Source organism: Pundamilia nyererei, unplaced genomic scaffold, assembly GCF_000239375.1.
Source record: "Pundamilia nyererei isolate P.nyererei 1_Seehausen unplaced genomic scaffold, PunNye1.0 scaffold00240, whole genome shotgun sequence".
Taxonomy (NCBI): Eukaryota; Metazoa; Chordata; class Actinopteri; order Cichliformes; family Cichlidae; genus Pundamilia; species Pundamilia nyererei.
In genome coordinates this window covers 333,268-353,973 of record NW_005187641.1, presented here as the reverse complement: position 1 = coordinate 353,973, position 20,706 = coordinate 333,268, and the positions used below count along the sequence as shown (strand labels likewise).

Below are 20,706 nucleotides of genomic sequence, written 5' to 3'. Positions count from 1 at the left end.
AAATTCTTTACAAATCCTACCATGTGAATTCATGGATTATTTTTTCACATTCTGTCTCTCACAGTTGAAGTGTACCTCTGGTGCAAATTACTGATCTCTGTCATCATTTTAAGTGGGGGAACTTGCACAATCGGTGGCTGACTAAATACTTTTTTGCCCCACTGTATTTAGTAAATGTTGGTCCCAAGGAGGATGAAGCAGGATATGCTTTGTTGTTGGAGTATCTTGTGATTGACAGGGAAAAACAGATTTCTTCAACAATAAAAGAACAAAGAAAAGGAAAAAGAAACAAATGATGTTGTTATACCTATATATGAGATCTGCACATAACTAAACTTATAATTTAAAGAAAAGCCTCTATACTAGCCTTTGCAGTTAGCTGGTTTTCACATTTCCCTAACAAAGAAACGATCTCTGGTTCAATCCCAGAAGGACACACAAATCCGTTTGGGGTTGCATCAGGATGTGCATGTGATGTAAAAACTCTGCCTGTCAAAGTGGCAAAAAATGAAGACACACACACACACACACACACACACAAAATGAACATAAAATAAAATGCCATTTTAAACCTCTGTGTTGACTATTAACCTCAAACACAGCCGTAAATCTCTTTCTTCATCCAAATGAAACAAATAGTCGTGCAGATTATCACACAGTGGGATAATAGCTGTAATCGGCCTCTGACTCTTTAATACTTCAAAAATCTGTTTCACTCTGATGTCTTTGGAAAAACAGAACGATGAGCCAAATGACCATCTATTCTTTTATTGTGTTACTGTCACGTGTTCTGCAGCAGAAAATATAAATAAAGCCACAAAATCCAGAAACAATCAATGATCATAAACGTGTAACTTTATTTGTAGTCTTTGATGAACAGTGACTTTTGCTGCAAACTTCATATAAATTACCTGTTAGCGTCCTGATGAGAAGATTTTGCAGTATATAACTTTTTTTTTTTAACTTTCAGATATCAGTTTGTCCAAAGACATGCTCGTGTTGCATCTCCTGCATAAAACACGAGTGAGTAGAAGGACACTGTAATTACTTCAATGCATAGAAAAGCACCTCTTAGCTGACTTCATCATATCGCATATTTTCGGTCGGCTCTGGGCTCAGATAGCAGTAAAGTTTGTGATGTCACCACTCAGCAGGAAACCAAGGCATCATCTCTTTCATCCCTGATCCCGCTTTCCTCCGGTCACACCGCTGACTCCTCCCCTCACGTCTGGATGCAGCCACACACACCCTCATACAATTTCCAAGCATCCCGGCAGTCTGGGCACAAAGGGTCGCGACACACTGAGAGGCACAAGCTGTTGCGGTTAATCAGAGACAGCGCTCACACTGAGAAGACTAAGCAAGAGGAGGAAGGCAGGGTAGTTTTTGCACTGCACAGGTCAGCTGCAGGTCCTCAGCTCCAGAGAGCTTATTTATGATGCGTTTGGCTGACAAACAGAATTCATCTGAGGAAGGTAACATCTCTTTAAAACTTTTTTATTTAGAAGATGTCAGTAACCTGTAAAGTTTTTAAGAAATTTTAACAGTATATATAAATAACATGTTTATACTATTGCAAGAGTTTATTGGACTAATTATTGTGTGAACAGACCTTTTTTCAGCAGTAGTGTCTTCATAGCAAAACCCACCAAGCTCTACATTGTGTGTCAGTGATTTCCTGACATTTCATAAAAGTACATCTGTATTTCCTCTTGCAGAAATGAGCTTGGGGGCAGCGTGTATTTTCTTGCGGGGAGGGAAAAACATTGTAAGTATAAGCTGCAGGAATTTAATTATTGTTTTGATGGATTTTGCGCTGGAAATGTAAACTGCTATTGTGATTGTGTGATTGTGATAACTGCTGCATTCATAAGTAGTTAGAAAGCACCGTGTTTCTTCTTAATGTTCATATTATACTGAAGTTAAGCAATTATTATTTCTTTGTGCAGACAAGACAGCTGGCTGATGATGAGATTGATGGTAATATTTTTTTTTTCTCATTTTTATGACTACGTCATTGTTTTTTACCTACATTTGTACACTTTGCACATTTCATTTTATGATTTGATTTTTTTTACTTTAAACCTCTGCAGAGCTGCGTGATGCATTCAATGAGTTTGATAAAGACAAGGACGGGCTGATCAGCTGTAAGGACCTGGGCAACCTGATGAGGACAATGGGTTATATGCCCACTGAGATGGAGCTGATCGAGCTGAGTCAAAATATCAACATGAACCGTGAGTCCTTAAAAAAAGTGTTTGTTTAAAAGTTGAATTTGTTGAGGAATCCCATAGTTAGCGGCTGTTTTCATTGCTTTAATCTAGATTTGATGAGAGACAGAAAAGCCCACAGACATGTCGAACCTTTTTTCCCCTCTAGTCGGTGGCAGAGTCGACTTTGACGACTTTGTGGAGTTGATGGCCCCGAAACTGCTGGCAGAGACGTCTGGAATGATCGGTATGAAGGAGCTGAAAGACGCCTTCAAAGAGGTGAGAGTAAAGAGCTTTTTCTGAAACTTTCCAGCCACCTGCGTTCTAGACTGCCAGATGGCGATCATTATCATCACGGCTGTGATTAAAAGCTGCTCTCTGCTGTTTGCTGCCTCTTGTTAGTTTGACATGGACGGAGATGGAGAGATCACAACGGAGGAGCTGCGATCAGCCATGATAAAGCTGATGGGAGAGCACATGAGCCGGAGAGAAATCGATGCCATAGTGAAAGAGGCCGATGACAACGGGGATGGCACCGTAGATTTTGAAGGTACAGACTGTCTTTCGCCTACATCAGTAAAGAGTAACAGTGCAGTGAAGTGAAGCAACTGATCCTCGTCTTCTTCTCCTTTGCAGAATTTGTCAGAATGATGTCCCATCAATGACAGTCGAGGACAAGGCCAGTCAGGAACATTCATTTGCACCTCTGCAAACACGCACTAACACTGATGCTGTTCTTTTCTGGGCTTGCAAATGTTAAAATTAGATGCTCAAAACAAGCAATATCAGACTGATCTCAGAGCAGATTTTATAGCTATGCAAAGAATTACAATGTGTAATGATTTTTCAAGCACAAGAGTGCTAAAAAAACAAAACTCTGTTGTTATGTTTCATCATATGTACCAGGGATGTCAAACTCATTTAGTTCACTTTGATCCTAGTGGGCAGTGGAAAGAAGTCTAAGTATATATTTAATCACTGAAATATCTTAATATAAGAAAAAGAAGTCCAAGTATGTCTCAGTGTTTCCACATGATAAAGAAATAATGCTGTAGTAAATGAAAGAAACCCTTCAGCATCTCTTTGGGCTTAGATTGTGAGGAATAACTGTGTAAGATTACAGAAAAAATCAGAAAGTTCCTGTTACTTCACACCTTTTTTGTGGACTTATTGTAAAAAACTGAAACTTCTATTTCTTCTGTAACCTTTCTGTGTTTAATTGTTTACCTATTACTTAATTACTTTGGTATAGAATGAATGGGCACGAGGAAAGTCTTCATCAGCAGGAAAAAACTCCAAAACTTGTTACAAAACATTAAAAGTCCAAAAATGTATGCATATCTTCCAAAGGCATCTCGTGGACCAGATTGTAGTCTTTGCCAGGCCCACTCTGGCCCCTGGGCCTCATGTTTGACAACCCTGATATAGACTGTATACAGTGGAAGTTTGTTGAAATGGAATTGTTTTTATATTTGTATCATTATTAAATTATTCTTACCATTTAAACAATGTTACAACAAAGCAGGATTTAAAGTTAAGTCACTACTGTACTGTACATTATTAACCTGAGCTGGTTGTATTAGCTAATCTGTAACTAACTTCCAACAAGTGAAGCAGTAACATGGATCTGCCTTTTCTTTGGCAAAGCACAAAATAAAACACCTGATCTGAACATCCGAAATGGATTCAGGAGTATCTGTTGAACAAGAAAGTTCTATGTGTCTGCCTGAAAGGAACCCACAGACTCATTTAGGTGTAGACCATATTGTCCTTGTGACTTCTTGCATTCCAGTAATGTGCAGTCATTTCACTCCAGAAAGAAGTGATTTAAACATGAAAAAGTTTAGGGACTCTGCTCTGCTAGGATTGAGTAAAAACTTTGGAAGGACACTAAGAAACTATGTCACTTAAAAGAGGCAGAAATGTGGGATTTTGTGACTGATGCATAACAGATTTAAAGGTATTAAGAGCAACAAAAAAACCTCCCCCAAAACAAAAAAAAGAGGTTCATGTCCCAGAACGTGTCCTTTTAGAGAGACAGTCTGAGCCATTATTTGAGGTTAATACTCTCTGTAAGTTGGGAACTTCACGGAAATATGGACATAAAACACAGAGAGGAGCTTAAAAGTATTAAAGAGTATTATAACCCCATATCCATTAAAAAAAGGAAGGAAAAGAAAGGTTGAGTGAAATTTGAGGCACGTGAACACTTTTTTTTTTTTTTTTTACCTGTGGACTGATTCATTCTTGCAGTTGGTGATCAGTAATTGTGTCATACCGATCCACAGTGTGAGCGGCTGGGATTAAATATTGGGGCTGAATTCAGGGATGTGCCACGGGACAAGCTGTACTGTCACATTCGGGGAACACCAGCCAGGCAGATGTTGCTGCACGACAAACTGGGCACAGCATCAAACAGACAGACAGATGGGGCATGAGGACTTATGCTGCCAATGAACAAAAGTGAACCTAATTACTAAACACACATCTGTGAATGGTGCTCCACAGAGAGAGTGTTCGCTCTGCTGGTATGCTTAATGGATAAGTAACAAAATATCTGGTCTTTTATTACTATTATTATTATTACTTTTATTTTGAAATGATTGTTCTTTTATGTGGATTGGGACTCAGACACTGAAACAAAAAAAGTGACAAGGTTTCACTGCTATTAATGGCACACTAATGTAAGTGAGGGTGTTTAAAGAGGAGGGTGGGGGGCACATTTAAACTTACGGATGTAGTGCCAAGCGAGGGTTGATGAGTCCAGAGGAAGAATCTGATGATGTAATGCTCACTGGCTGGCCTTTGCCCTGATCCTTCCTGATCCCTCTAACATCCAGCATCAACCTTTATTGCATTAATCCTCAGTAATCTCTCTCTTGGTTGCTCTCAGACTCAACTCTGATGTAGCCTCTATACCCAATGACTTCTTCTCAGCCCGACACATTAAAAAAAAAAACAACCCTTACCATTTTAACTTATTGCGCTGATAGCCCCTTCCCCAGGCAGATTTCATTTGGTTAGCTTTAATCTTTCTGAGAAGAGTCGGATGCACTGCGGGGTATCTGCTGCTGGAGCACCTGCCCTGTGAGAGTAAATACAGCTTATCAAAGTCATCCAGTTGTTGCTTGCTCACATTAATCTGTGAATTGTTTTGTAACATTGAGTACAGACAATATTGCATAACACCAGCGCTATAAACATCGGCAAGCTCGTTGTTGAAAAACACTAAGCCGAACCGTAACGACTTGAGAAATATTGTTTTTCTTAACTGATTCTTTGGGATGCTCAAATCCCAAAGATTTAGGATTTGAATAATTAAATAACAATGAAATGTTGTTATTACATTATTATTTCACTGCTACAAATACTGTTGCTATTTGCACTACCTTAACGGAAAAAGAAAGGACTGAGTGGGACAGGAGAAGTGAGTGATGAGGGAATTCTGTGCGTCTCAGTCTTACTGATGTGCGACCTGTAATAAAGAGATCAGTAAGCTGCTTCACCTTCAGCTAATTAACTTCCTTTTGGCCTCTGTTTGAAAAATGTGCACAAGTTGTGTTCCTTTAAATGAATACTGTAGCTGAACAGTGAGCCACTTGTGAATCTTTCAATGCGTCTGTTGTTTTCTTTTTCTTTGGTGGCCAGCGTTATATTTTTTATGCTGTAGCGTACTGGGACACCACAGCTGATTTCCTTAAGACCGTCTTAAGGAAATCACCTTCTGTCCTCTCAGTGCTGAGGAAACTTGTCAGCATAATGGACACGGCCTCTAATCTTGCATCAGAGTCACACCAGAGCGCCTTCAGGTGTAGACCAATAAGACATGCGGTGAGCTAAAGGTGACACAGGAGGTCTTTGCAATCAGCGTCCAACAATCTCTGCTGCACTGAAACCAATTATAGAAGAGATGTACACAAATGCCAAACAGAGGACAATAAAAAGGGGAGTAAAACTTACACCAGTCACTCTTTCCCACAAAATCCAAACCAAACCAAATATATAACCACATTTTCCCGAGTTCAACAAAGTCTTGATAATACTGTTTATTTTATTCATCGATGCAGATTCCTGAATATTAAAACCACCTTTCTTCAAATTTTATGAAGGATATGTGAAACTTTAAAAAGTAAAAAAAATAAAAGGACATTTACAAAGCTCTGTTTCTATTTTTTATTATTTATTTATTTCATTTGGGCTGAATTAATATCACTTGTAATTATGTTAATGTCATTCATTGTTATTCTCTATTTTCCTCTTTGTATTGTTGCACATGCGCTCAGTCCTTTCTATATTTAAGTTGTAGTTTCTGTGTCGATGGCGCGATGGCCAGTTTTTGGGTGATAAATAAAAAAGAAGAAGAAAGTAACCATATATGTTAAATAAAACTTACTTTATAATGCTTACTATAACTAATTTATACTGCTAAGTTTATAAGTTATATGTATATGTCCTCATGTTCAAGACGAAAGACATAACTTGACCCCATAAATAAATAAATAAATAAATAAATAAATAAATAAATAAATAAAGCCATTCATTAAGTAAAAAAAAAACAAAAAAAACAACTGTTGCGGACGGAAGCCGAAAAGGGACATCGTGCGAGTTCTGCAGTAAGTACAGCCTCTGCCACTACACCAGAATATATTTAGCTAAAAACTGAAAACCATCGTGTTATTAGTTTTCATCCGTCAGAAACAAGCGACGGTAAGTTGCCTCGTGCATATATTTACATGCTGGTGTGTTGACGTTAAAGGACGGTTTACTGTGGCAGCTAAAGGCAGCTAACTAGCTCTGCTGTTAGCTGCACGCTTGGCAGCTGTCACAACTCAAAGCTGCTGGTTTTAAGTCTATGAATAAGGTTTATGATAATCATAAAGTGCAGGTATGTGGCTTTTACTAAATGATTTGCTCCGGACTAAAAAAAATGTACGCTTAAGAGTTGTAGCCGTCTGTTTGCATTTGTTGCTAACTATTCTGATTAGTGTTTAACTTTGGATGGAGTCTTTAAGCGAGGCAAAAACAGCATGTGTGTCCATGTGGAAATGGACAGGTGGAAATGCGTATAAAACCATACAAAACCGATCACTGGATTAAGTTAATTAATCCAATTAATTAAGTTAATTTTTCCTTTTAAAAATGTCAGACATTCAGTGCATGTGAGATCTGAAGGTGTCAGTGTGAGCAGCACAGGCTGGGACTGAGAATAGACTCAGCATAGACAGGACATCTAATAATTTGAAGAGGAAATCAGTAGAATCCTCATGGCCTACCTGTGGAGGTATAGAGATTACAAAGAGGGACATGGAGGGATAAAGATGACACCATGAAGACATGAGAAAAAGAAAACTATAGAAGATGCAGCTGCCAGGCAGTAGGAGAAGAGGAAGACCACCGAGAAGATTCATGGATGTAGTGAAGGAGGTCGTGTAGGTGAGGATTTTAGAGATAGGGTGAGATGGAGGCAGATGATCCACTGTGGTGAACGCCTAAAGTGGACAGTGGAACGAAGAAGAAGATGATAGCTCAGCAGTTGTTAGTTTCAGTCTCGTACAAAAACCTGCAGTCACATATGAATCTGTGAATGTGTAACATTTATGATTATTTAGTTATTTCTTTTTGTCCACACAGATCTCCCCTGATGTTGACTGGATGTAGAAACCTCTCTCGGACATTTTTCTCGCTCACCAGTAGAAGGCTTTGGACTAGACAGAGTTTTAAGTCCCGAGCTGCTCTGTGCTCTTCAGCCTTTTCATCCGTCCTTCATTCTCTTCCTTCATCTACCCACAGTCATCACATCCTGCCTAGCAGACAAAGCTCAGCTCGCCTTCCTCCGTCTGTTAATTTCTCCTCAGCTCATTCGTCCGGTCTGATGGAATTAAAGGAAGTCCTGCAGGTTTTGGAGCAGCTTGCTCCGCTGTCGCTTGCCGAGTCTTGGGATAATGTCGGCTTGCTGGTGGAGCCGAGCAAACCTCGGCCCGTTAAGACCATTCTGCTGACCAACGACCTCACAGATGCCGTCATGGAGGAAGCAGTGGCTGTGAGCTGCGATCTCATTATTTCGTATCACCCGCCGTTGTTTCGGCCAATCAAGCGTCTGGTTCAGAAAGACTGGAAGCAGCGGCTGGCTGTGCGGGCCGTGGAGGCCGGCATAGCGGTCTTTTCCCCTCACACTTCATGGGATTGCGTGAAAGGAGGCGTGAACGACTGGCTGGTTGGAGGACTTGGTGAGAAGTCTCTCTGAATGTAAAATGTGATGCTCGCACTTAAATCATTAGATATGAACACGATGCTTATTCACTGACCTTCATTTCATCCCCACTGCCTTTTTTCTTTGTCGCATCAGGCAGCGGTCAGGTGTCGGTGTTGAGTCAGGTTCTCGGCGCCGCCTCCCACAGTCACAAACTGGAATTCACGGTCAGAAGCGCAGAGGAACTAAACATGATCATGGAGGAGCTGAAGGCTTGTGATGGTGGAACGACCCTACAGCATTCAGGCAGCAGGTTGTGTTCAGACATCACCGATTAGCAACAAGCTTTAAATGAAAACCATTTTGGTAGTTTTGTCATATATGTGTTACTTTTGATTTATTTCTTCCAAACACACATTATTGTAATTTGCGTTTCGCTTTAATCAAAGCTGGAAATCACCCGCAGACACTTGAAGCCATCACAGGTAATCCAAAGCTGCTTTTGGACTGTAACTATTACCAAAGATTTGTTTCAGTTTGCATTCGGACCACTTACACAAACTTCAAATGTATATATTATACATTTTATGTCTGAGGGGTTGAAAGTAAGGCTGTGTTTAGCCCCTTTTCCCAACTAAAACCAAAATGTCATTATTATGGTAAACATCAGGTAGTATGGCACTACGAGTATGGATGCTCGAAGGCCTTAAAATAATTGGATATTCTATCACTGAAAGCGTAGAAACTGTAGAGGACTGATACTTTATCTACAGTTTCTCATGCATAAAGCACATAATATCCTTTTAAAACTAAGTCGGGTGAATAATTTTACACATACTAAAGTTTGAATATGGGGAAAAAGAAAAATGAACAACATTTTGATCCAACTTTAGTCTGATTTTTTTTCCTCCTATATAAGACACCATATTCAAAATCAAAATCTTTTTTTCTTGTTTTAGAAATAATAATATATCCAAACTTAATGATGGATTTCTCTTCTTCCTCCTTGCATATATTTTCAGATTTTTCTTTGTTTTTTTTCCTCTTCTTTTTAAGCCTTGCTTTAACAGCTGTTGTTTGCGTGGCTAATGCTTTACTGATGTTAATGTCACCTTTGTTTAGTGGTCGTTCGGTTTATGTGTTTGACACTCACACCCGGACCAATCACAGTACACTTACATCACTCAAAGTGCCTTTTAAGTTGGGAAAGAAGCTTTTCTGTAGTTGTAAATCATGGATTAAACATGGAACAAAGAGTCTGAAAGAACCTCAGCACAGTCAGAAACCAATGTTTTCATAATTCATGTCTCAGTTATCGAGACATGACAGTTATGTAATGGATGTAAATCGTACACTTGATGTTATTAAGTCTTTTGTTTCTTTGTACTGGTAAATAACAGTTCATGTCTCTTCATATTAGACCAGACAGCAGTGGTATCCATGTCAGCGTAACCTGTTGTGACTCAGCCCTGACCCCGAGTGTCCAGGCTCTGTTAGGACACGGCACTCCCAGCCAGTCTCTCACCATCGTAAAGTTAGAAAAGGTGCGGGCTGTTACAGGAATCTGAAGAAAAAGTTCCTGACTATTGTTATGATTAACTTGTTCTGTTCGCATTAGTAACACTTCATCTTTTCTTTAGCCCCCTCTCCTGGGCCACGGCCAAGGCCGATGCAGCGTTTTGGACCAGCCAGTGACTGTCGGAGCAGCCGTCCAAAAACTGAAATCTCACCTGGGTTTGAGTCACCTCCGTTTGGCTCTGGGCTGGGGGGAGACGCTGGGTGAGAGACGAGTGGACACACACAAATCTGTCACTAAATTAGAATAGTTCAATTATAACACGCTCACATTTAATTTCTACCACGATTGCAGTAAGGGTAGAAACGTAGATGGAGGTTCAAGAATTTCCATCCATTAGCTCTGCACTCTTTTTTTTCTTATATTAAGTGGGCTTAAACGTGTAGTTCAATATCATTACACTGACAGAAAGGGCAGTTTTGCTCGTTCGGTCTACTTAAGATCAAAGTGGGCTGCAAGTGGCCCATGATGTCAAATTAGTTGGACATCCCTGCAGTAGAAGGTCATGGAGGACATGAGTTCATAAACACTGGTCACTCTGGTCAGTTTGGGAGTCTTTCACAGTCGTTTACGCTCACATGCACAGAAAATTTAAATTCACTGATAATCTGAATGAGCAGAACAACAAGCTGGAGCACCCAGAGGAACAGAGAGAGCATGCAACTCCACACAGAAAGAAGAAAAGTCATGTCCCTGTTCTGTTTTTCCTTCCCCAGAGTCCTCTGTGTACACTGTGGCTGTATGTGCTGGGTCAGGGGCCTCAGTACTGAATGGAGTCAAGGCGGACCTCTATGTCACAGGTAACAAACATTTAATTTTATTAGTTTAAATATCACTAAAACGTCTTCATATCACAATGCTTGCAGACATAATTATGCCCCTTTTTCAGGGGAGATGTCCCACCATGAAGTGCTGGATGCTGTGGCAAAAGGAACCAGCGTGATCCTCAGTGACCACAGCAACAGCGAGCGGGGTTACCTGGCTGTGTTCAGGGAGAGACTAGCCGTGCGCCTGCCCGATAGCGTAACAGTGGTCCTGTCGAAGGCTGACAGAGACCCTCTGGAGGTCGTTTGACTGACTCTTGATTGGAAGTCACAGTAGTTTTTCTGAAAGATGACTTTTTACTACAGATATGTGTGACATTTTGGCAACCCCCCCGGAGTTTAACATGCAGGCTCTTTACGTAAGGCTATCCACTGGCTGTGCCTTGAAAATATTGTTAAATGTTGTTGTATTTATCATGTCTCTCTGGAAGGGTCTTAATAAAATGGGCTGTGGTTGATCAAAATGTGCTGTTGGCGTGTGGAATAAGACGTTTTATAAGTAATCTGTAATCTTAATGCATGCAGCTCCTACATGCAGAGGACACATTGTGTGTTTTAATCCCAATGATGTGACCTTTGCTTCCATGCCGAGAGGAATTTCAGCATCCGCAAGTTGTTTTTTTTTTTTCCTAAAATGAATAGTTTCTGCTTCCTGCACAGAGAGAAGGTAATCCTCATGGGATTAAAATGTTTGCTGTTGCTGTATAAACGTGGATATTGGACCCCACCTGCTCCACAGGAGACATCAGCACCAGCCTGAGCCAGCTATGAAGATTCAAAGCTGCAATTCAAGGATTTTTTTTTAATGTATCTCATAACTTGTGAAAGATAAATGAAAGTGACAGGTTCTTCTCAACAAGATGACCTTTTAACCTCTGAACAAACATGGATGGAAATCAAACGATTTAGCACATACATGTCAAAGAGCAGGCCTTTGGTATTGCTTCAGTGCACGTACTCCTGCCCCACTGCTGAGGCTTAAAAACAAAAACAAAACTAGTAACAGTCCTCATTATTGACTTTTACAGAGTCTTACGCCTGCACCGCCTATGACACACCTGTTCTTTCATAAAAACATTAGGAGGCATCACACACTTAGCTGCCCCCCCGTCAGGGTAGTGGCTTTTCTCTCAGTGTGGTGTTCACACCTCCGCTTCCTTTCAGTCCTCAGCAGCTTTTATCCCTAACAACACACAAATGGAGAAGGAAAACAGCTAGAACAACGCGTATACTTCGCTCCTGTAAACCGACTCCAGCTGTCACTTTTATAGTGCAAGCAGGTAGGTCTGAGGCCTGTCAGCTTGAAAGTTTCCTTCTCCCACTGAGCCCTACGAGGTGGATAAATATACTGCAGGGCATCATCCACAGTGAGGCAAAGCTGCAGAGTGTAATGTGCTTTAAAGTCTCTATTTGATTTATATTTGAAAGTCTGTTGAGTCTGTTGGTTAATAAGTCTAATGAAACTCAGCAGCAGCCTGTTGAACTAAAGTTTCTTGTGACAACTTTCTGTGATCTTTACCAAGTCAGGGAGTGGAAACTGATTCAGGAAAAGCAGAATGAGGACTGCTGCACGCAAGAAAAAAATGCTGATATAAAATGATACTGTATTTTTACTTTAAAGTCAAATTTAGAGTAAAATATTTCACTTTTATACTTTGCTTCTGCACACCGTCACAGTGGAGTGACTTAAGTGCAGACATCTTTAGATGATGGGCTTAAAATGAGCATTAACTGTTTTGAAATTATGATAAAAAAAACAGTCCTTCATTTTTCAGAGACTCATAAGTAATTGGACAAAATGATATAATGTTAAATTTAAGGATTATTATTCATGCTTGGATAAAAATCTTTTGCAGTTGCCAAGAAATGCTGCGTTTCCTCACTTGAGACGTTTTGCTAGGCCTTTTCAGTCTTCAGTTGCTGCTTGTTTGTGGGAGTGAAAAGCATGATGGGTTGGGTTGAGATCAGGTGATTGACTTGAGCGCTGAGGAATATCCCATTTCTTTGTCTCAAAGATCTCTTGGTTTGCTTCAGCAGTTTGCTTTGGGTCTTTGAAGTGCTGTTCAGCAGTTCTGCAGCATGTGGCTGAATCTGAGCAGACTGTACACTTCTTAATTTATCCTGCTATTCCAAACAGCAGTCATATCATCAAGAAACACCGGTGACCTGGTTCTACTGGCAGCCAAATTATACCAATACCATAATAATAATAATGCCATAATACTGCCTCCAGCATGTTTGACAGCTAATGCGGTATGCTTCAGATCATCAGCTGTTAAATGTTCCCATTATTCTGGCACAAGTTCATAGTGTTTTCATCTGTTCAAAGAGGGGTTTTTGTTTTGTTTTGCCCAACTGTGCAGACTCTTTTAGGCACTTTCTGGCAAAGTCCAGTCCGGCCTTCTTGTTCTTAAGTGTAACAAGTGGTTTGCACCTTGTTGCAAACCCTTTATTTTTCCATTCATGAAGGCTTCTCTTCTCCAGAGTATCCTTGACTTGGTGTTCATTTACTTGCTGTCAAGTTGCTTTTCTTATGATTCCTCCACTCCTCATGTTTTGCTGCTCTGATAAATAATTTTGTTTTTCCAATCTAATGACGGGCTCCATCGACATCTCTTTGGGGCTCAGCTTTAAAATTACAGCGAAAAGCTAAAAAAATTCAAAAATTTTGAATCCACATCAGCTATAATTATTTTTTGTGTTTAAATTGCAAGGAAAAGGGCCTCACCTGGTCATGAAACTGCTTATCAATCAATTGTCCGATTTTGACCATTTGAAAATGAAGGGCTGTTTATAAAAATGACCATAACTCCTAAACAGTTGATGCAAAACTTGTACAAATCCTTGAATTAAAGCTGAAAGTCACATTTGAATCATTTAAACTCGTCTGCAGGGGTGTTCAGAGGCAAAACGACAAAAATTATTAAACAAATTATGGTTACTCCATTTTTTACTCCTTAAATCCTGTGCAGAACATTCCTATTAATGATTATTTAATCCAAACACATTTACTTTTGCTTGCAAATGAGTGTAATGACCCTGTGGTACAGCTACATTTACATGCCTGCTTAACAAATGTCAGTCACAAAAAAAATCAGGACACTGTGAATCAGTTTGAACGGGTCCATTGTTTTGGGCGCATAATCCCTAAATACAAACTTGCATATAAACACTTAGACAGTCACACTTGTCTAGTGGCCAAACTGCAGCCACTGGCCAAACTGTCGCCCTCCTCCACCTAAACTCAGGGTCTGACTCCCTGCTGAGACAGCCTAACAGGCAGCCTGCTGGGAGGAAGAAACATGTCATCAAGTCATCAGAAAGCCCCAGGGGACCAAGCAATAAACTCCTTTAATGTATAAGAAGTTTTGCATTTCCAAGAACTATTCATTAGAGAAAATTAAGAAAGTTAAAAAAATAGCTAGATGAAAACTATGTATAAATTATTCTGCATTTACATCAATAAATGCAAAAAACAACAAAAGTAAATAGTTACTAATTATAATAAAATAAAAAATTACTTATTTTCTCCTGCATGCATTACTGTGCCAATGCCTTGAACCACCAGACTTCCATGTAGATTTTAAATTGGTGTTGAGAATCTCTGAAAGTCTTTCAAAGCTTTTCTTTGCACTTTGGCTTTTTTGGGGTCTTTTTTCGTCCAGTCCTTGTACCTGACCATATTCAGATGATTGCCTCTTTACACTGATTAATGAGTTGTTTAAGCATACAAAAAAAGGCGTCTAAAGAGCTATTAGCCAAAACCTTGGCATATCTTAGCAAGGTGTGCAGTGTTTCCTTAAAATAATTAAGGAAACTGGACAGGTGGAGGACAAAAGAAGATGGGACATGTCTAAAAAAACATATAGCAGACAAACAGTATCTGAAAGTCATGTCCTTAAGGAATAGGGAATAAAATGACCTGAGAGATGCTTCATTCAGGTTATTGTTAATGAAGCCTTAACAGAAATGGTCTCAGTGAAAGATTTGCTATCAAGAAGCTATTCTTAAGGAAGGGAAGCAGTTATGGAGTGATGAAAGTTTTGGTTCAAATCTTGATGAATATGTGAGGAGAGAGGAACAGCAGTGAGCGTCTACAGACATCTGCAAAACAAGGTGGAGGATCTGTCATGGATTGGGGCTGCATTTCCATCAATGGTGTTGGAGATCTTTTAAAAATTAATGGCACTGCAAAAAACCATCTGGACTGCATCTGATTGGCAGCATCTTTGTTTTTCAGCATGACAACAATCTCAGATACACTGACGATGCAGTAAAAACATGCTTGGACAGAAAAAAAACATAAAGGAACACTATCAGTTCAATTCAGTCCAGTATTATTTATATAGTGCCAAATCACAACAACAGTTTCCTCAAAATATGTAATACTGTAAGATAAAGATGTTATAATAATTAGCCATAGATTACTAAAGCAGTGAGGGATCATCTTAACAGAGAACAGAACATAAGGCAGCCATCATCCAAAGAAGCGCTCCGAATTTTCTTCAAAAACCGTGAGAAGTATTCCTGAAGAGTACGTCAAGGAATTACAAGAAGGCTTCCCAAGACAATTCAGTCTGTGTTAAAGAATAAAGGTGGTCATACCAAATATCAGCTTTCAAACTGATTATAGAATTGTCAAAATTCGGTTTTTTTCTTATATACTACGTTTTCATGCATGTTTGTATGTTTTAATAATCAATTGCTGGATCTATTTCCCATTTTCCCAACAAAATATAAAGAAGGGGTAGACTGTTGTACTGGACTGTGCTTGATGCATTAATGCATGTTCTTGTTGATGGTTGTGATTTAGCATATTTGACCTTCCATGCATCTATAGTTAGATAGTTTACAGATTTGCGTGTAAAATAAATGATCTTCAGTGCACTGAGTAAGTAAAAGAATAAAGGAAAGTAAATCACAATCAGTGTTTTCAGATATTGAGATAAACCCTGATTTCCTCCAATGTGACGAGTGTTGTTTGTTTTCTTTGTTGGAACAGAAATGAGAATTGAGGGTAAAGGGAGGAGAGACAGGGAGGCAAATAAAACTCTATGTGAAAATGGGCCCATTTGGCCATAGGTGTGAAGTCCCACTCACCTATTTAAGAGACCACGTCAGCCCTGTGGGCTCTGACGGAAAAAGGACAGCCGATGGTTAAGAGCGCGAGTCAGAAGTTGAGTGAAAAACTCTCTAGTTGCAGCTACTTTTTTGTTATAGAAAGCAGAGAAAAATCTGTACGAGGAACAGGAGAGAGCAAAAGGAGCTGAAGAAATGTTAATTTGGATCCGGTGAAGAGGACGAATAAAGAGACAAAGACAGACAAGAAGGACTATGCTGAGCATGGAGATGTTCCCTGGTTTGACTCTGGGACCACAAAGGATTGGAGACTGCTTTTACAGAGGTGAGAGGGACTGAATGCATTCATGTTTAAGCAATTAACATAAACAGATGTCTTATTTTATACTGTTGATTGTACATTAAGGAATAAATGTTTTCATAAATTAGAACCTTTTTAATTTCTCACTTTTTAGGTCCTTAGAAAATGACAAAACAAATATATTAATGCCCTATAGACAAAGGCATGATGGGGCCTTTAATGCAGCAGCCAAACCAGAAATACTACATTAAAAAACGTTTGCACTGAAAGTTCCAGTCAAGTGCTGAAGACACAATTTACTCTTTGAACCTTTTTTTGTACACCTGAAAATACATGAAAGTGGTTTTTAGATCAGATGGAAAAGACTGAATGAAACTTAGTGATTCAGTAGTTTGTACGAGTAATTAAATATATTTAATTTAAGTATACATTTAAAATATGGCTCCATATTTGCTTCACTTTCACCAGTTAAATAAAGTTTTTTTCCTTGGATTTGTTCTTTCCCACAGAGCGGGAGGCACCTGTGCATATACCGCTGTTCCCTCCGGCATGCGAAGCAGCCGCCAAAGCTCTGCCTCCAAGGCTGCTGGCTCCTCCTCCTGCTCCCGTCTCCAATGAGGCTGCAACCACAACCCCGAAAGATGAGGTGAAGATGGAGCTGGAGAACTCGTCTTTATGGAAGCAATTCAGCTCGGTGGGGACAGAGATGATCATCACAAAGAAGGGCAGGTGAGAGATTACATCTGTATTACTCCCCTTATCCCCTAGCCCTTATTTGTGGGGTGTAGCAATTTATCCCAGACAAACCCCAAAGTCATATCACGACCCATCTTGGGGAAATAAATGTACTTTTCATTAAGTCGTGGCCTCCTAAATGGGTCGTAGCAGTCTACCATCTCTTCTAACTTTATACTCCTCTGTTTTTAATGTTTTCATCCCATCTTGCCTTCATCAGTTTTAGTTCTTCCCTAATTCCTTCTCATTTACTGTTTTCTGTGACCTTTGGTGTCCTGAACCTATGTCATTTTGTTTTTTTAGACGGATGTTTCCTGGTTTGAAGTTGAAGCTGTCGGGCCTGAATCCATCACTCCGTTATATCCTCCTCCTGGATGTTGTTCCCGTTGACAACTCCCGTTATCGTTTCCAAGGTGGCGGGTGGCAAGCTGTTGGAGCTGCAGAGGCGAGGCTACCAGACCGGGTGTTCATCCACCCAGATTCTCCTGCCACAGGTGCCCACTGGCAGAGCCGCACCATGTCATTTCACTACGCCAAGCTCACAAACAACACCCTGGACACACAGGGACATGTACGTACTGCACATGAACAGGCCTAGCGGAGATACAGCACATAACCTTCAGTGGTGCATGTTGAGTTAAGCCTTTTTCTTCTATTCAAAGATCATCCTACACTCTCTGCATCGATACCAGCCCAGAATTCATGTGATAGAAGCCCGGGACGTACTGAGGTGGGGTGGAGGGCAGCACTCCTTTGTTTTCCCCGAGACCCAGTTTATCACCGTCACCGCCTACCAGAACAGCAAGGTACCGTTATTTTCTGCTCTGACTGCGAGTTTTGTGTTACCAAGCAACAGACTCACAGAGACACTCATTCATTTGATATATAAGAGATTCTTTGCAACATTAAGAACATGATTTCAAACAACAGATGTAATGTAATATTAAATGTGTTTTGTGTTTATTTTCAGATCACTGAGCTTAAGATCAACTCCAACCCTTTTGCTAAAGGCTTCCGTGAAGACGGCATGAACAGCAAAAAGTAATTCCCAACACAAGCAGCAAAAACTCACAGTCTACATTCATCTGTTGTTGTGCAGGATCTAAATGCCTTTTTTCTTTATAGACAAAGAGATGCGAGACAGAAACGCAAAATTGCCGTCTTGACAGAAACTTTAGATATAGGTAAGGGGGAAAACCAGATTTATGGCACGTTAAGTAACTTAATTTAAAAACGAATGTAATGTATTTCTCATTTTGAAACATTTCCACTTGTCTGCCATCAGTGAACTGTGATCCATGCGACTCCACTGAGCTCCTGCAGCAGCCCCCAGTAACCGGTGCAGAGCTGCAGGCCCTCGCTCTGGCCTCTCTGCCTGCACTGCCCGAAACCTCCTGTGGGTTCAGACCAGGGGACACCTCCTATCAGGACACTTTGGTCCCGGAGCAGTCACTGGACCTCGGCCAGGAGTTTATGGCATCCCAGATGTCTGACATCAGCATCACATTGGCCAGTGGCATACAAGAGCTGCCAGCAAGCGAGAGGGCAAATAGTATGATTGAAAGGTAGGAGGCAGAGGAATGTAATTGATATTAGCATGATTCACATAGATAGACTATACAAAGAATAATGTTTTATATTTTTAGTCTATATTCTTCTTTACATAACCTAACCTAGCAATGTCAAAATTTCTGGTTCAGTCTTACTGCTAGGAGATGTGTGGTTTACACACATCTCTAATGGCTGATTATTATTATTTTCAGAAATTACGACACTAAATTGATTCAAGCTCTCATTTCCTTTCTCCTCCACAGATCAGACACAATGGCTGAGGCAGCCTACACCTCCAGCTTCCCTGCTGCTCAAGCCAGCTCCTCCTCTTTCCCCTCTGCTCCGCTCCCTCAGTCATCCTCCTCCTTCCCCTCCCATCCTGCCTCTGACCCCTCGGACAGATCCGATCCTCAGCCCTCCATCCCTCCTATCAACTATCCCTCCCTTCTGTCATCTTCCCCCGCACTCTCTTCCACCTCCAACACTCCCTCGCTGCAGCAGACCTCCTTCACCTTCCCCACTCCGCCCCCTTCCAGCTCTACCTCCCCACAACCACTCCTTTCGTCATCATCCTCCCCTTCCTCTTCCTCAAACAACTACCATGCAGTCCCAGACACCATCAGCCCCCACACTTCTACTGATGCCTCTTTTCATGCCCCGTCGTCCACCACATGTCCGTCAGATCTCCAGGACCAAGTAGCTGTTCATTCTCTGCTCACCCAGCCTGGCCAGCAGCTACAGGCCGGACCTCTCGCCACTGATTCACCCAGTGATCAAAGCTCTGCAGCGTTTATGTATCAAAATATTGTGCCAACAAATCCCAGCCCCACTCTGAGCACTGCTCAGCCTTTCCCCTGTCAAAACCAACCACCAGCTCCAGTTCTGTCTTGCTCCTTACCCATGCATGCTTCTTCCACATCTTTTGCTCCTCCATCTATTCCCCCACAGATGCAAAATCTGCCTTTTTCCCATGTATCTCCCAGCCCGGCCCACCCTGCCCTCCACCTCCCAAATCTGACCCACCAAGCTCAAGCTCCTTCACTTGCTCCAGCTACTGCATTTCCTCCCTCTTCTTTCCCTTACCCACCATCCACCCTTCCTCATCCTCCTTTTCAACCCTCCTCTTGCTTGGCTGTTGCTTCTTCTTTCCAGCAGTCCGTCACCCCTGCTGCCACACTGCCGCCAGTAGCACACAATCCTTGTACATCATCTTCTACGCCCTCATATCCTGCTGTTGAAATTGGTGCAGTGCCTCCCTTCAATCCTGCACCACCTTATCGTCCAGAGATGGTACGGCACCACCCATCTCTTCTCCCACAGCTGGATCCATCACTTCCCCCTTCTGCCCCTAACCCAGCCCTCTACCCCACCTTTAAATCCTACCCTCTCCGGCTATGTCAGGACCCTCACCCCTCCCTCTCAATCCCATTCAGGCACTTGTACAGGCAACAACATGGCCACTCACTCTCACAGGGGTCCTACCTGGAAATGAGCACAAGACCAATGTTTTGAAATATGGTATTTTTATATGGATGAACTTTTAAGGGGAGTCAATGATGTGTAGAATTAGCTTAAGCCCAGTGTTTGTGTGTCTGTGTCTTCTCAGCAGTTTAGCTGACAGACTGATGAAACTGGGCCTCGTTTGTATATACTTGTTGAAGATTTTCTTTTCTATATTCATTCCAGTGTGAAAAATAAAATATGTTTTTTCAAGCTTTTGTGACTCAATCCTTTTCAACTGAAATATTTTGCTGACAAAGACTGTAATATTTGTATGTAGCTTGAAGGATTTGTCAGATATCCAGCTGAGACTTTGGGGAGTTACTGAGAAGATATGACTAGTTTAAGTAAAGACTGGAAACTAGAGATACAATGTAAAAAATAAAAAATCGAGCACTCTTGAGTGAATTTCTGCCTTAAATCATCTTCTTAAATTTGACTGTTGGACTGGTTGGAAAATCATTAGCCCCAAACAATCAGTGTAACCTACCACTCTCATCAACATTGAATGAAAACATAGACTGTATAAAAAGGACGGACGCGGCCACCATGATGTCACTTATGGTGTGTTCCTCAAAAAGTCAAAAATTCCGACTTCCTAGTCAGAAATGTCTTTTGTGGAATCCTGCCTCAACTCAGAAAGTCGGAGCACGCTGACATACCCCGAGTTAGCAATCGAAGATGTCAGCACTGTTGCCAGGTTTTGTAGTTGCAAAACGAGCCCAAATCATCACCCCTCC

General features: G+C 40.9%; 3 protein-coding genes across 5 annotated transcripts; all 3 read left to right on the top strand.

Annotated features, from left to right (window-relative positions):
- Nucleotides 1-1,209: 1,209 nt before the first annotated feature.
- Nucleotides 1,210-3,891, top strand: cabp5a (calcium binding protein 5a). Its single transcript, XM_005749253.2, has 7 exons — nucleotides 1,210-1,475; nucleotides 1,719-1,768; nucleotides 1,950-1,980; nucleotides 2,094-2,237; nucleotides 2,380-2,489; nucleotides 2,613-2,760; nucleotides 2,847-3,891. The coding sequence occupies exons 1-7, from the start codon at nucleotides 1,436-1,438 to the stop codon at nucleotides 2,873-2,875; spliced, it is 552 nt and encodes a 183-aa protein (XP_005749310.1). The 5' UTR covers nucleotides 1,210-1,435; the 3' UTR covers nucleotides 2,876-3,891.
- Nucleotides 3,892-6,773: 2,882 nt separating this feature from the next.
- nif3l1 (NIF3 NGG1 interacting factor 3-like 1 (S. cerevisiae)) lies at nucleotides 6,774-11,264 on the top strand. Of its 3 annotated transcripts, none has more exons than XM_005749251.1 (7): nucleotides 6,774-6,823; nucleotides 7,842-8,437; nucleotides 8,557-8,713; nucleotides 9,821-9,944; nucleotides 10,041-10,179; nucleotides 10,693-10,776; nucleotides 10,866-11,264. In XM_005749251.1, exons 2-7 carry the CDS (start codon nucleotides 7,852-7,854, stop codon nucleotides 11,048-11,050), a joined length of 1,275 nt encoding a protein of 424 aa, XP_005749308.1. In that variant the 5' UTR covers nucleotides 6,774-6,823; nucleotides 7,842-7,851; the 3' UTR covers nucleotides 11,051-11,264. The 3 variants fall into 3 exon arrangements, with proteins under 3 accessions (XP_005749308.1, XP_005749309.1, XP_005749307.1); XM_005749252.2 differs by having other exon boundaries at nucleotides 6,796-6,917; XM_005749250.1 differs by lacking the exon at nucleotides 6,774-6,823 and adding an exon at nucleotides 6,960-7,095.
- A 4,870-nt stretch (nucleotides 11,265-16,134) lies between these two features.
- On the top strand, nucleotides 16,135-19,978 carry tbx6 (T-box transcription factor 6). Its single transcript, XM_005749249.1, has 8 exons — nucleotides 16,135-16,204; nucleotides 16,690-16,909; nucleotides 17,219-17,486; nucleotides 17,578-17,721; nucleotides 17,886-17,956; nucleotides 18,041-18,099; nucleotides 18,201-18,480; nucleotides 18,730-19,978. The coding sequence occupies exons 1-8, from the start codon at nucleotides 16,135-16,137 to the stop codon at nucleotides 19,976-19,978; spliced, it is 2,361 nt and encodes a 786-aa protein (XP_005749306.1).
- The last annotated feature ends 728 nt before the right edge of the window (nucleotides 19,979-20,706 follow it).